Source organism: Lissotriton vulgaris, chromosome 2_1 (assembly GCF_964263255.1).
Source record: "Lissotriton vulgaris chromosome 2_1, aLisVul1.2, whole genome shotgun sequence".
In the NCBI taxonomy this organism is placed as follows: Eukaryota; Metazoa; Chordata; class Amphibia; order Caudata; family Salamandridae; genus Lissotriton; species Lissotriton vulgaris.
Window position 1 is genome coordinate 1,474,122,072 of NC_141687.1, and position 13,325 is coordinate 1,474,135,396.

Consider the following 13,325-nt stretch of genomic DNA (forward strand, 5'->3'; position numbering starts at 1 on the left):
GAATTGATTCCAGGCCATTGGCGAGGCAGAACTTGTGCATTGCCACGTTTAGCTTCCTTCTTGCGTTGTCGACGGCCTTGTTGGAATCGGCACCTCTCCAATGTTTCCTGCTGATCAATTCGGACCAGACCACCGTCGTGGGTCCCAGCCATGCAGCTGTCTTGGTGAGATCCCTTTGGATGGCTTGCCCGACTGCTTTTCGCCCTAGCCGGGTGAGGTCATTGCCCCCGAGGTGGATGATCAGGACGTCGGGCAACCAGGCCGAATCTGCCATGAGGCCGTCCAGCGTCGGCAGTAGCTGCTCCCATCTCATACCTGGCTGCCCTATCCACCGGATGTACGTCGCTTTGGGCCTGTTTAAGCTGCGGCCCCCCTGCCGCCACCAAGACTCCATCCGGGACACGAATGAGTGCCCCACCACCCAGACCAGCTGCGGGCTTCCCCCTGTCGAGAGAAAGCATTCTGTTAGGTGGCTTTTACTGCGCACCGTGTGTATTTAAGAGAGGGCGGGGGTGTGTTGTCACCCTGCCGTGCGGCATCCCAAGGCAACTCCCTCTCCTTCCCACCCCCCCCCCCTTCGGGGCTTTCTCTCTCTTTTGTCTTCCCCTTTTTTTTTTTTTTTCTCTTCCCCCTTTATTTTTTATTTATTTTTTTTTATACGAGGTGAGGGCGTATGTACGACTTGTACGCCCTGGAGCGCCATCTGCCCACTGCCTGGATCCTGTCCTCTGGCATGCCAAGCTGCGATGCCGAGGTTGCTGCGCCGATCCTGAAAGAGTGAGAGGCAAACGAAGCCGCGCAATACCCGGCTTTACCAAGGCCTTGGCGCATTATGGCTGTAAACTGGAACTTACTCAGGTTCCTCCCGTCCTTATGTATGAAGAGAGGGCCATCACCAGCTGGTCGAGCCCCCATGTACCTGAACAACCAGCATACCGCACAGAGCCCCGACTCTGGGATGCAATGGAGACGTATCGTCGTCCCCTTCCTTGCCCTGTCCGTTTTGGACTGCCTCAGCGTTAACTCCACTGCCCTCTCCATTGGTTTAATGTCTCTTGCCTGCAGGCATTGCTGCGCTGGGCCCGACCTGCTGGGGGCTACCAATTCGCTGACGCGGAATGCTCCGAAGAACGCCGTCGTGAAAGCCGCCCTAAATAGCAGCAGCTCGTATTTATCCGATATTAAGCCTGTGAGGGCTCCAAGGAACTGCCCCAGTTTGGCAAAATCGATGGGACGCCTGTTGTCCTTCTTTTTACCTTCAACCCTCCTCCAGCCTTTCAAGGCCGTCTTTAGATATGCCGAGGTAGTGGGGTCCTCGCCTGTGTAAAGCCTCGCAAAATGGGCAATGGCGGACAAATGCGCCTGGGCCCATGATCTCGTTTTTCTCGACTCGAATGCCCATTGCACAAATTTCTCGACTGCTGTGCGAGTCTTTGCCCTGTCTTCCAGCGATTTTAAGCCCCCAACTCTCATTACTGTGCCCGCGTATGTCCTGTATCTTCTGTTAGCTTCTGCGGTAAGTGATTGCCCTACTAGCCATGATAAGTCTACTCCCCCAGGTCCCAGAGGGACGATGGAAAGGGGGTCATCTCCTTGTCCGCTTCGGGCACCAGTTCTCTGAAACGCTTCATTTGGGACCGTGAGAGTGCGTCTGCTGCTGAGTTCTCTGCCCCTGGCACGTGGCGCGCTTTCAGCTCCAGGTTCCCTTCCAGCTGTAATTTAATTAACCGTCGCATTAGCCTCAGCATGTCCGGGCATCTCGCTGCGCCTCTGTTAATGGCCTGCACCACTCCCATGTTATCTGACCAAAGGGTGAGTTTCAGGTTTTTTATTTTTTCGCTCCAAATGGTCAGTGCCACAATGATCGGGAACAGCTCGAGAAACGTGATGTTCCTGGTGAGCCCCTGCGCATGCCACTCGTCTGGCCACTGGCTGGCGCACCAGCTGTTTCCCAGGACCGCGCCGAAGCCAAGGCTTCCGGCCGCGTCTGTGTAAAGGGCTATCTGTTCGGCCGTTACCCAACCTGCTCTCCAAATCAGCACCCCGTTGAACTCTTGTAGGAACTCGTCCCACACCTGCAGGTCCTGTTTCACGCCTGCGCTCAGCCTGATGTGGTGGTGCTTGTGGGTGACGCCGGCCGTTAGCCCTGTCAGGCGCCTTGAAAATACCCTGGCGGGCGGGATTACCCGAGCCGCGAAGTTGAGTCTACCTATCACTCGTTGGATCTCCCTCAGGGTGGCCTTGTTCCGACCCCGTAGCTTCGATACTTCCTCGCGAAATTCCTTTATTTTGCCTGGAGGCAGCCTGGCCGTTCCCGCTATAGAGTCCAGCTCTATGCCCAGGAACATGAGACTTGTGGTCGGGCCTGTGGTTTTTTCTTTTGCGAGGGGGACCCCTAGGGACCTGGCTAGCTCCTCGAAGGCTGCCAATGTGCTTGCGCACACTGCGGAACCTGCCGGGCCCGTGAACAGGAAATCGTCTAAGTAGTGCAGTTTCCCACCTTCCTGGTGCCGGTCATGCAGCGCCCATTCTAAGAAAGTGGCGAACTGCTCGAAATATGCGCATGATATCGCGCATCCCATGGGCATGGCTTTGTCAATAAACACGTCCTCGCCCCATTGGAAGCCCAGTAAGTGGAAACTGGAAGGGTGGACCGGCAATAGTCGGAACGCGGATTCAATATCGGCTTTCGCCATGAGGGCCCCTCTGCCTGTCGCCTTCACCAGCTCGATTGCGTCGTCGACTGACGCATAGCCCACTGAGCAAGCTTCGGGGTCGATACCGTCGTTCACGGAGGAACCTTCCGGAAACGAAAGGTGGTGTATCAGCCTGAATTGACCTTGTTCTTTCTTGGGGACCACGCCTAGTGGGGAGATGACTATGCCTCCTTGTACTTCCTTTGGGAGAGGGCCCTCAACTCTACCCAGTTTCACTTTCTTCTCTATCTTGGCGCTAACCACTTCGGGGTGTTGGCTTGCCGACTTCAGGTTGCTCTCCCCCGCCGAGGGGAGCGGGCCATGGAATGGAATAACAAAGCCTTGCTCGAAGCCCTCTACCAGTGACCTGGCTTCTGCTTTGTTCGGGTATTTGTTTGTTAATCTGCGCAGCTGTTGTGTAATAATGGGGGATCTGGCCAGCTGGCGCCTGCAAATGTCCACCAGTCCCCTCTTTTCCCCCGCGTCGGGGCTAATGCTTCTTGCTCTTTTCTCTCTTCTCCCTTTTCGCTTCGTGTTTGGAACCTTTGCATGCGGCGGTGGCATGCTTGCCCCCGCAGCTAGCGCATGCGTGTTGAAACTTACAAGACGAGCCCCATGAGCAATCCCCCGCCTCGTATCTCCAACAGATCGCCTTAGTCGCGGTTGGGGAGTATGATCTCCCGTTCGACCGCCTTTGATAAGAACCACTCTTCCCTTTTTGGTATGAGCTCCGAAAGGGCTGGTCGCCTTTTCCGGCCCAGGCCCTAACGTCTTTGGCTGTGAGCATCTTGTGGATGAAACCGGAGACATCCTCCTCATTCCACTCCATTTCGGGGTGCCTCTGCATTTTTTTATCTAAACCCTTTATCGTATTCTAGCCAGGCATCCCCCGGGAACTGCCTCTGTGCTAGGTGGATATTGGCCTCGTACAGCCACAAGTCAGACGCGTAATGGGGGAACCTCTCCACTATAATGCACGCCATGATTCTGAAGGCGTCTAACCAATTGTCGAAACTGCGCTCTTTTCTGGCCCCACGCCTTTCTCTCCTGTCCTCCTCTTTCCTGTCGCACGTGGTTAGATCAAGTCCCTCTAGCTGTATTTCAAGCAGCGAAAATATGTCTATGAATTCTTTGCGCCATATCCTCTCTTTTACCGCTAGGGGGATGAGACATGCCAAGCCGGTGGCTTTCGTAGTCAGGGACGCCGGGCCGGGGGATGGCCTTATGTAATGATCGTTGACTACCCCACTCGGAGGTGGGCTTCCTGAAACGGGGCCGTAACCCCAACCGGGTAGCTGGGAAATCTGTTCCCCCTGGGCGGACAAGCTTACCTGCTCCTGCACTCTTGTCTGACGGGCCCACCCCGGGTCGACCATATGCCACGTGAGACCTGCCGCTTCCTCCGCGCGCTGCTCCCTAGGCCCTGGTACCCCTTGCCCTGTGCCATTAAGTAGCCCCGGCACCAGCGATTTTAGACATTCCTTTACGATGTTGCTAATATGCACACCCTTTTTCTTTTTGCCGGTCGTCTCGGCCTGTTCGTTGCCCTCTGGCCTCGGCGGAAGGGGTTTCTGCCACACTTTCCTCGGAGGGTTCCTCTTCGATGTTCTCTTCATCGGCGTGTTTTTCAGCTTCTTGGGTGCGGAAGGCCCTGGTTCTTCGTCCGCCTGTTCCAACGGTCTGTTCTCTTTCCCTTTGCCCAGGTGAGGGTGAAGCCAGTCGTCGCCGTGGATGGCCGATAACTCGCGGATCTTCATCAGTACCTCCGCCATCTCGTCCGGCTGGCCTTCCGACATGTCGTGAGTCTCTGCGCACTTGTGTGTGGCTTCTTAGTTTCTCGCGTCTGCGTCAGGCCGTCTGCTGGGGGCACAGCTGACTGCGTGTGCTTATCCCGAGCCCTGAGCTTGCTGCGGTTTTTACCTGTTGTTGCTTCGGGGGAGCTGGCACGGCGCGCCGCGCTCCGTAAGGCGTCCTCGGTGATGATGACCTGGATCTTCCACCGGAGTCTCGCCGACTTCCTGCTTCGTCCTTCGCCGCGTCGCCTCTCTTCTTCAGTCGTTCTTCAGTCGTTGCTGCTGTCGCGCCGTTCTCCCAGCTCCTTGAATGCGATGTGCTTCTGCTGGGAGGGCGGCGTCGCTTAAATCCTCTTGAGCCCTCCATGCAGGTCTCAGGTGAGTCCCCCTGATTGGGGGGTTCAAACAAAGCCAGGTTGACCATTGGGCGCCCTTTGGGGGCGCTCAGGTCAACAGGTCACTTCCGGTCGGGTGGCTGGTGCGCACCCCGCTTCCGCTGGTTCATGTGCGCATCAAAGCGCCCAGAACCAGTTTACCCCCGCTGGTGGCACCACGAGGGTTATGGCGCCGGCCTTCGAGCCTCCCCCACCCTTCGGGCGGGTGCGGTGGCCTCTGCAATTAATGGACTTGAGCGTCATCTGCTCCAGGGGTGCAGGGATATGCCTACGGTTGGCCAAAGGCCTATCCCTGCACTCTTGTATGCGGATGATGCAGTCCTGATGGCTCGGTCCCCCTTGGCCCTTCAAAAGTTGATAATATCCTTTGAAAAGTTCATGATGAGTTTGGATTTGAAAATAAATTGCAGTAAAACCTTCTCCATGAACTGTGGCAAAAGAACTGAAAAGCAAATGAGAAGAATGTACATAAATAATGTTCCCTTGGAAAACACCTCTTCTTTCCCTTATCTTGGCATTTTGTTCCATGAATCGGGAGGTTGGACAAGTGCAGTCAAGGCCAGAACGCTTTTGTTCTTAAAAACAATAATGGCCTTAAAGAATTTTATAAAAAAGCTGGGTAAAAAGCCAATAAGAGAAACTTTAACTATATATAATGCCACGTGTAGATCGGTAGCTCTGTAAGGCTCGGGTCTATGGGGATATTTGAACATAAACTCAATTCAAATAGCCAAAAACAAGTTTATGAGGGATGTGCTAGAAGTACCACAAAGTGTGGTGACCTATATCTGCCACACTGAGCTAGGACAACCTCATATATTGGACATAATTAGAACACAACCCATCCTTTTGTGGCACAGGGTGCGGACAACGAATGAATGTGTTATGAACCGGGCTATGCTCCAGGATATGTTAAAATTGGAAAATGTGGGTAGGTTTGAGTGGCTAGATTACTTAAAATGTTTTCTCGTTGAAATTGGTTGCCAACAATATTATGACGATCCACTCACTGTGGTTCACATATCTAGGAAATTGTTGAGTAAGCAATGCATGGAATACCTAAAGGAGAGGAGAAGGCGAGATGAAATGAAAAAAAAGACTGTTACCTCGCATCTCCTAGTAATAACTGGTAATAAGATACAGCGTATTTAACGCTACCGATGTCTAACTATGATCGATTTCTATTGGCCCGTTTTAGACTAAACATTGTTTTTAGACTCTTGTCCTTCCCAGTAATGAATTCATGGTCTCAAAATTTGCCTATGTGTCCATGTGTCCATGTGATGAATCGTCGTCCCAATCTGATATTCACATCTTATTTTTCTGTAAATTTTATATTTTACCTCATAGAAAATTCCTTATCCCAATTCTCAAAGAAATGAATTTAAATAGATGTCGCCCAGCACTTTTAGAACTTCAGAGAATGGACACAGTTTTAACTGTTGCTGTAGTTTTAGGCTTTTTTAAACTCGTTTTTAAATTGCAGAAAACAATTGATTTTAATGAAATATAATGGAATGGTTCTTTTAAAAATTTCCCTGTGTAAATTGTAAATCATGTTGTGAACTTTTATGGTTATTATCTTTTAACCGAATAAAGTACTTTTTGACTTTCGACTTAAATTTCACGCCCGAATCTATGCTTACTGTTACAATGTTCCAATTATGAACCGCTCCAAGATAATTTCGCTCGAACTTTACGTGCATGCTACTACGTGACAAAAGCATTGCTAATCCACCATTTTCGATAACCTTTATTTCCCATTTTCTACCCCCTCCTTCTCTACCTTTTCACTTGTGACAGATCTTTGGTAAGATCCTGTTCTGCCACAATACTCGAACTTTATCATGTCTTCACTATTTCGGTTAGGGTTACCACGTTATAAATTTTTTTATTAGAGGTGTTATGTCAATCCACGCTTTCTCACCTACAATACTATGTACTCATACTGAAATTGGCATTCTTAGACAATTGTATACATTCCTTGCTCTTTTGTGATTATGTAATTTGCAACCCTGAAGAGTCACCGGCTTGGTCCTGTTGACGAAACACGTGTCGGCTGGCGTTGTTTTGCATATATGAAGAATTCCATCTTTATAAACAACTTTTTTTGAAACCACCGGTGTCACCTTCCTTATCAATACCTTATTAGTATCTATACTGTTTATTTGAAAACGTGTGCACAGTATTTGTTGTATATCTTGCGGGAGTGCTTGGAATCAGTCTAGGCACCTCACCCAAAGTTTATGTTGTCCACAAATGGAATAATGGGAACTACACAACAGTAAAACAGTTAAAGCTATAAGTTAGATATAGATATCGTAGTGACTGGTAAAGGAAAAGTAGTTGGTCTAAGTATTATCTTGAAATGAGGTAGCACTGCAGTAGAAAGCATTTATTCCCAATTAGAAATAAAGCAAAGAAAACGGAAGGCTGCTGGTTTGATTGCAACTAAAGGGATGATGCCACTGTAGAGATATGTAAATATTGTGATACAAATGGTTGAACTGGATAACAATATTTTATAGAACTAAAACCTTGGTCAGGGGAAAGTATGAAGATTAGTAATCAACTAAAATACTTTACATACTTGATTTCAGGACCTCCTGGATTGAAGGGAAGCAAAGGAGATCCTGGTCAGGCAGGCCCTCAAGGTAAGAAATATTCTACTCAAAAGCAATGTTGTCCTTTCCTCCCTAACTTACTGTATCTGCCTAACTATATTGCTCTCTATACATTTCTTTGCCCATCGTGCACTCTCATTATATCAGTGACAGAAAGTCATTACAGCAAATGTTGAATTATATTAAGTGAAGTCAGGGCCTTGGCCCGAATCTTGAATATATAAAAATATCAATTGTGGATTGTGAGTATTCCATTCAAGCTAGGTCACACAACACTCAAGGCCCATCAAACTGAAATGAGAGTTCCCCAACAGATTCGCAGGGCAATTTCATTTAATTTGCTATGGGTTCAGTCATTGTCAATCCAACTGCATTAGGGAGAAAATCAGAATGCTTTCCAGACACTTGGGCAGATAGAGTACGATTCTGGAGATGTAAGATGGCCGCCGTGGCCAGCGTAGAGGACAATGAACGTTCTAGTCTGCCAGATCCTAGCTGCTGAGATTACTATGTGAAGCGCGAGCGTCACGAAAAACGCGCACTTCACTGAAGAACCTAGCTGAGGAAGTTCGTCGTGTCAAGTTTTGAAGAAAAGTTTAGTCACAGTCCATAGTCAAAGTATTGCAGCAACTTAAAAGTGAGCAGAAACGCAGAAGCAGACTCGGCGCAACTAGTCAAGCGCGAGTTTGTAGAGAATTGCGAGCGCCGCCTCACTAGTCGAGAAACCTCGAAAACCGTCGACTGTCAGAGGCGCGCTCTTCCACCGTTATCCTGCCAGAGAGTTCGAGCGCCTTCCCGAGATCAACTCCGGGCGAGAGACGCCTGCAACGCAAGTCATCAAAAGAAAACAAGCTAAGTCACAAACCGCAATCTTTTTCTATCAATGATGCAAATGAATATATATATATATATATTTACTCAAATTCAAAAGACTCCAAAAGCTCAACAAGCCTGAAACCGTGAAAGACTTACATTGTATTCAGTAAAGAAAGAGAGTACTTAACATATTGGCTGAGATAAAGCTCTAAGGACCCAGTAAAACTGTAAAAGAAAAGACAATTGAAACAGAACCCCATTTTAACAGAATGCTCAATTGCCAGTGAAGTAAGTGCTCTTTTCCCATTCAACTAATTAGGTAAGACTCAACCCCAGTTACAGAAACTAGACTAATTCATTGGTGTTTGTTGTTATATTAGTGTCAACTGGTTGCTGAGCTGAAAGCCAAGCCATACACACGAAGAGAAGCCAGGTCCTGCAGCACTAGGGTGGGTAAGCAGAGAGAAGAGGCATGCACATGAGAATAGACTAGTAATGAATAGTGGGTAGGAGTGTAATGTTCTGTTACTGTTTTTAGGTTCCTCACATCTACCCAACTACCAGAAGGCAGAGACCAGAGGGAACCCTCGCAGGACCATTCTCTTCTTTGTTTGTTATTTTATCCACACCCCCTTCCCTGGGAGCAATGAAGGGAGGGTTCAGGGATCTGACCCACTGACATTGCTCAAAGGGATTCGGGTTCTAGCATCTCTGTTCCCGCGCAAGACCTTGGTGAATCAGATAAGTAGACCCTTGACAGAGTGAAGTGCCCAAGTAACCTTTGCACCTGAACAGAGATGGCGGAGGGAATTAATGTCCAGTCCTTAGGTACAATTTTAGATGCAATACAGAAGGAACTGGGAGCGGTGAGGGAGGAGAATCGGAATTTGAGGCAAGAAGTGGTTAGTGCCAGAAAAGAAACTGTGGATTTGGCGTTAAGGCTACACCAACCAAGTAGTTTAGAGAGGGAAGCCATGAACCCAGCTTTAGAGACAACTAATAGGTCCACCACTCAGGTAATACATTCTCTCTCTCCGGTTATCCCACTGGCAGCTCCAGAGAGATTTAACGGGGATCCTCAGAAAGCGCAGATATTTTTGTCACAGTGCTCATTACATTTTATGTGCCGCCCTTCGATCTTCCCCGACGCGCAGTCTAGAGTGGCTTTCATACTCTCATATCTTAGCGGAGATGCCGCAGCGTGGTCAAGGCCCTTAGTGACTAGAGATGACCCCTTACTACGGAATTTTGAGGACTTTAAACAAGAGTTTCTTAGGATATTCGATCGACGGAGAATTTCTCAAGTAGTAGATAACGAACTTTTGGATCTCCGACAGGGAAACCGAGACTTGATTGCATACTTAGCCCAATTCAATAAGCTGGTTGTAGAAACCAATTGGCCAGAGAGTAAGAGAGCCGCAGTTTTTTACCGTGGTCTGAAAGACGAATTGAAAGACACCCTGGCTCAGATTCCCAATCGGCCTACCGAAATTTCAGCATTAATAGACCTAGTATTGGAGATAGATTTCCGTCAAGGAGAACGGCGTGGGGAGAAGAAAAAGGGTTTTAAGACTATACCCCCGAGATTTGACCGGGCTCGGTCAGACGGTGCTAAAACCTCGGGCAATCATACGGGAGTGGAACCGATGCAAATTGGGACTATAAGGGGCCCTCTGACTAAAGAAGAGAAAGAAAAGAGAAGGGCGAACAATCAATGTATGTATTGTGGATCCGGAAACCATTTTGTCCGAGAGTGTCCGAAAAAAACCAAGGGTCCATTTAAGCCGAAGGAAAACTAACGGCACCGCCTGTGGGAGGAGTTGAACAGGTGGGTGCGACTCAGGAAGTAATTCCACACGAACATCAAGTCGCAAATACGTTGCAGTCTGCAGAGCCGCATCTAATCTTAACCATGGAAGTAAAATTCGGACAAACTACCTTGAATGATGTGTCCGTGATGATAGATTCAGGCGCCACGGGAAACCTTTGCGATTTGAAGTTTGCCACAAGAGTGGGAATCCAAGCAATCCGGAAAGCCAAGAGTGAACCAGTATGTGCTGTAGATGGGACAAATCTTTCTTCAGGACCCATCGTGAGTCATACCGAAACTATTCAGCTAACGACCAGAGAAGGACATCAGGAGGAAATCCAGTTTAATTTGATAGATGCCCCACAATTCCAACTAATTCTTGGTCTCCCTTGGCTTACGGAGCATAATCCTACCATTGATTGGAGTTCCAGAACTATAGTAATGGATTCAAGCTATTGTTGTGAAAATTGTTTTGGCTCACAGAATCAACTCGACAAAAACACCCTAGCGCAGGCCTTGTGTACTATTGAACATTCCTTGTGTGTAATCGACGCTCAAGAAATCCCAGAAGATTATAAGGAATTCGCTGAAGTGTTTAATGAAGTGGAAGCAGAGCGTTTACCACCACATCGACCTTACGACTGCAAGATAGAACTGGAGCCAGGGTCAAATTTGCCATGCAGCCGTGTCTACGCCTTGACCGAGAAGGAACATCAGCACTTGAAGGAGTACTTGGACAAGTATCTTGCCAATGGTTTCATCCGGCCGTCCCAATCGCCGGTATCATCGCCTCTTTTTTTTGTGCCGAAGAAGGAGGGAGATTTGCGGACGTGCATCGATTATAGAGCCATAAACAAAATAACCAAGAAGAACAGATATCCTCTACCCCTGATCTCAGTGCTTCTAGACCAAGTCAAGGGGGCTCAAATCTATACCAAACTTGATCTAAGAGGGGCCTATCATCTAGTCCGGATGCAGGAAGGAGACGAGTGGAAGACGGCATTTCGGACAAGATTTGGGCTTTTTGAATATCAGGTCATGCCATATGGATTGTGTAATGCCCCGGCCGCTTTTCAGCACTTCATCAACGACGTCTTGAAAGAATTTATCGATCAGTGTGCAATTGTGTACATTGACGATATCTTGATTTATTCTTCTGACGTGGCAAGACATCACGAGCAAGTGAGAGGAGTGCTACGGAAATTGCAGGAAAATAAGTTGTTTGTGAAGTTAGAAAAATGCGCCTTTGACGTAACCAAAGTGGAGTTCCTGGGCTTCGTATTGTCACCTTCTGGGATTGTAATGGATCAACGCAAAGTGGAAGCGGTAACAAATTGGAAATCCCCTAGAAGCGTGAAGGAAGTTCAAGGCTTCATAGGATTCGCTAACTTTTATCGGAGATTTATTAGCGAGTTCTCCAGGAAGATCCTTCCCCTCACCAAGTTACTGAAAAAAGGGGCCAAATTTGAGTGGTCGGAAAAGGCCGAAAAGGCCTTTCAGTCATTGAAGAAGGATTTCACCACCACGCCAATTTTATTGCATGCTGACCCCTCTGAGCCTTTTTATGTAGAAACTGACGCATCCGATCAAGCAGTAGGAGGAGTGCTGTCACAAAGACACAAAACCACGGGCCAGTTGCATCCGGTGGCCTACAGATCCAGAAAGTTATCACCAGCCGAAGTGAACTATACCATCACGGAGAAAGAGCTGTTGGCTATCAAAGACGCCTCCAAGGAGTGGCGGCACTATTTGATGGGAGCTCAACACCAAGTAACGGTATTTACGGATCATCGTAATTTAAAATTCTTGAAAACGGCCCGAACACTTACACCACGACAGCTGAGGTGGTCGTTGTATTTCGCAGACTACGACTTTGTCATCACTTTTCGTCCTGGAGCCCAAAATAGAAAAGCAGATGCGTTATCCAGAATTGGCACTGAGTCTCAGAGAACTCCCCATGACATCCAGCCGATCATCCCCAGTGAAAAGATTATTGGAGCCTTAACCACCATTCAACTACAAGAGTCAATTGCAGATGTCACGAGTGAAGAGGCCATGCAACTATGGGTGGAAGAAGACAGCAACAGAAAAATAATCCAAGATTTGCCCTATCATCAAGATGCCTTATACCTGCCAACAATCGAGTTACGTCAACAAGTAATGCAAGAGTGTCATGACGACAAACTGGCTGGCCATAAGGGAGAGGCTAAAACAGAGGAATTAGTTAGGAGACACTATTGGTGGCCTAAAATGGCGTCAGATATTGAGACGTATGTGAAGTCATGTGAGGTTTGCGCGCAGGGGAAGTCGGAGCGGCAGGCACCAAAGGGGTTATTGCAACCACTACCCACACCCCCTCACCCATGGCACACAGTTACATTAGATCTTATTACAGATTTGCCAATCAGCCAGGGGTTCGATACCATACTAGTGGTAGTGGATGCTTTCTCAAAGATGGCCCATTTCACCGCTTTAAAAGGGGTACCTACAGCCAGACAGTTAGCTGAACACTTTAGTGCCCAGATCGTTAAGATGCATGGAATTCCTAAAATAATCATTTCAGATAGAGGTCCTCAATTTGTGTCCCGTTTTTGGAAGGCCTTTATGGAAGGGTTGGGAACAGAAGTTAGATTTTCCACTAGTTACCACCCTGAAACAGATGGGCAGACAGAGAGGGTAAACAAGGAATTGGAACAATACTTACGACTCTTCCTTTTAAAAGAAGAAGGGAATTGGTCGGAATATTTGTGGGCAGCAGAATTTGCTCATAACAATGCCAAGAACGTCTCAACAGGATTCTCTCCTTTCTTTGTAAATTATGGTAGACACCCAAATGCAACCATTCGACAAATGGAAACGGCAGTTCCAGCGGTGAAAGAAGTCATGTCACATTTGTCTCGAATTCAGCAAGACGTAATGAACAATCTGCGATCGGCAAAAGAAAAGTACAAGGAATATGCCGACCGGAAGAGAAAAGTAGGACCTCTTTTGGTGAAAGGTGACCGGGTCTGGTTAAGCACTAAAAATCTGAGACTCAAAGGAAACAGAAAGTTTCAACCTCGATTTATTGGTCCGTACCCGATTAAAGAACAAATCAATCAGGTCACTTACAAATTGGAACTGCCACCTAAGTTGAAAATACACCCAGTTTTCCATGTCTCACTGTTAAAAAAGGTTTCCCCAAGTCTGAG

The 13,325-nt window shown here is 48.0% G+C and overlaps 1 protein-coding gene across 1 annotated transcript in view; it reads left to right on the plus strand.

Annotated features, from left to right (window-relative positions):
• MARCO (macrophage receptor with collagenous structure) overlaps window positions 1-13,325 on the plus strand; it is a 137,785-nt gene that overhangs the window by 22,447 nt on the left and 102,013 nt on the right. Inside the window, exon 4 of the mRNA XM_086957351.1 lies at window positions 7,485-7,538. Coding sequence (XP_086813477.1) covers window positions 7,485-7,538 — 54 coding nt within the window. The remainder of the gene's footprint in view (window positions 1-7,484; window positions 7,539-13,325) is intronic.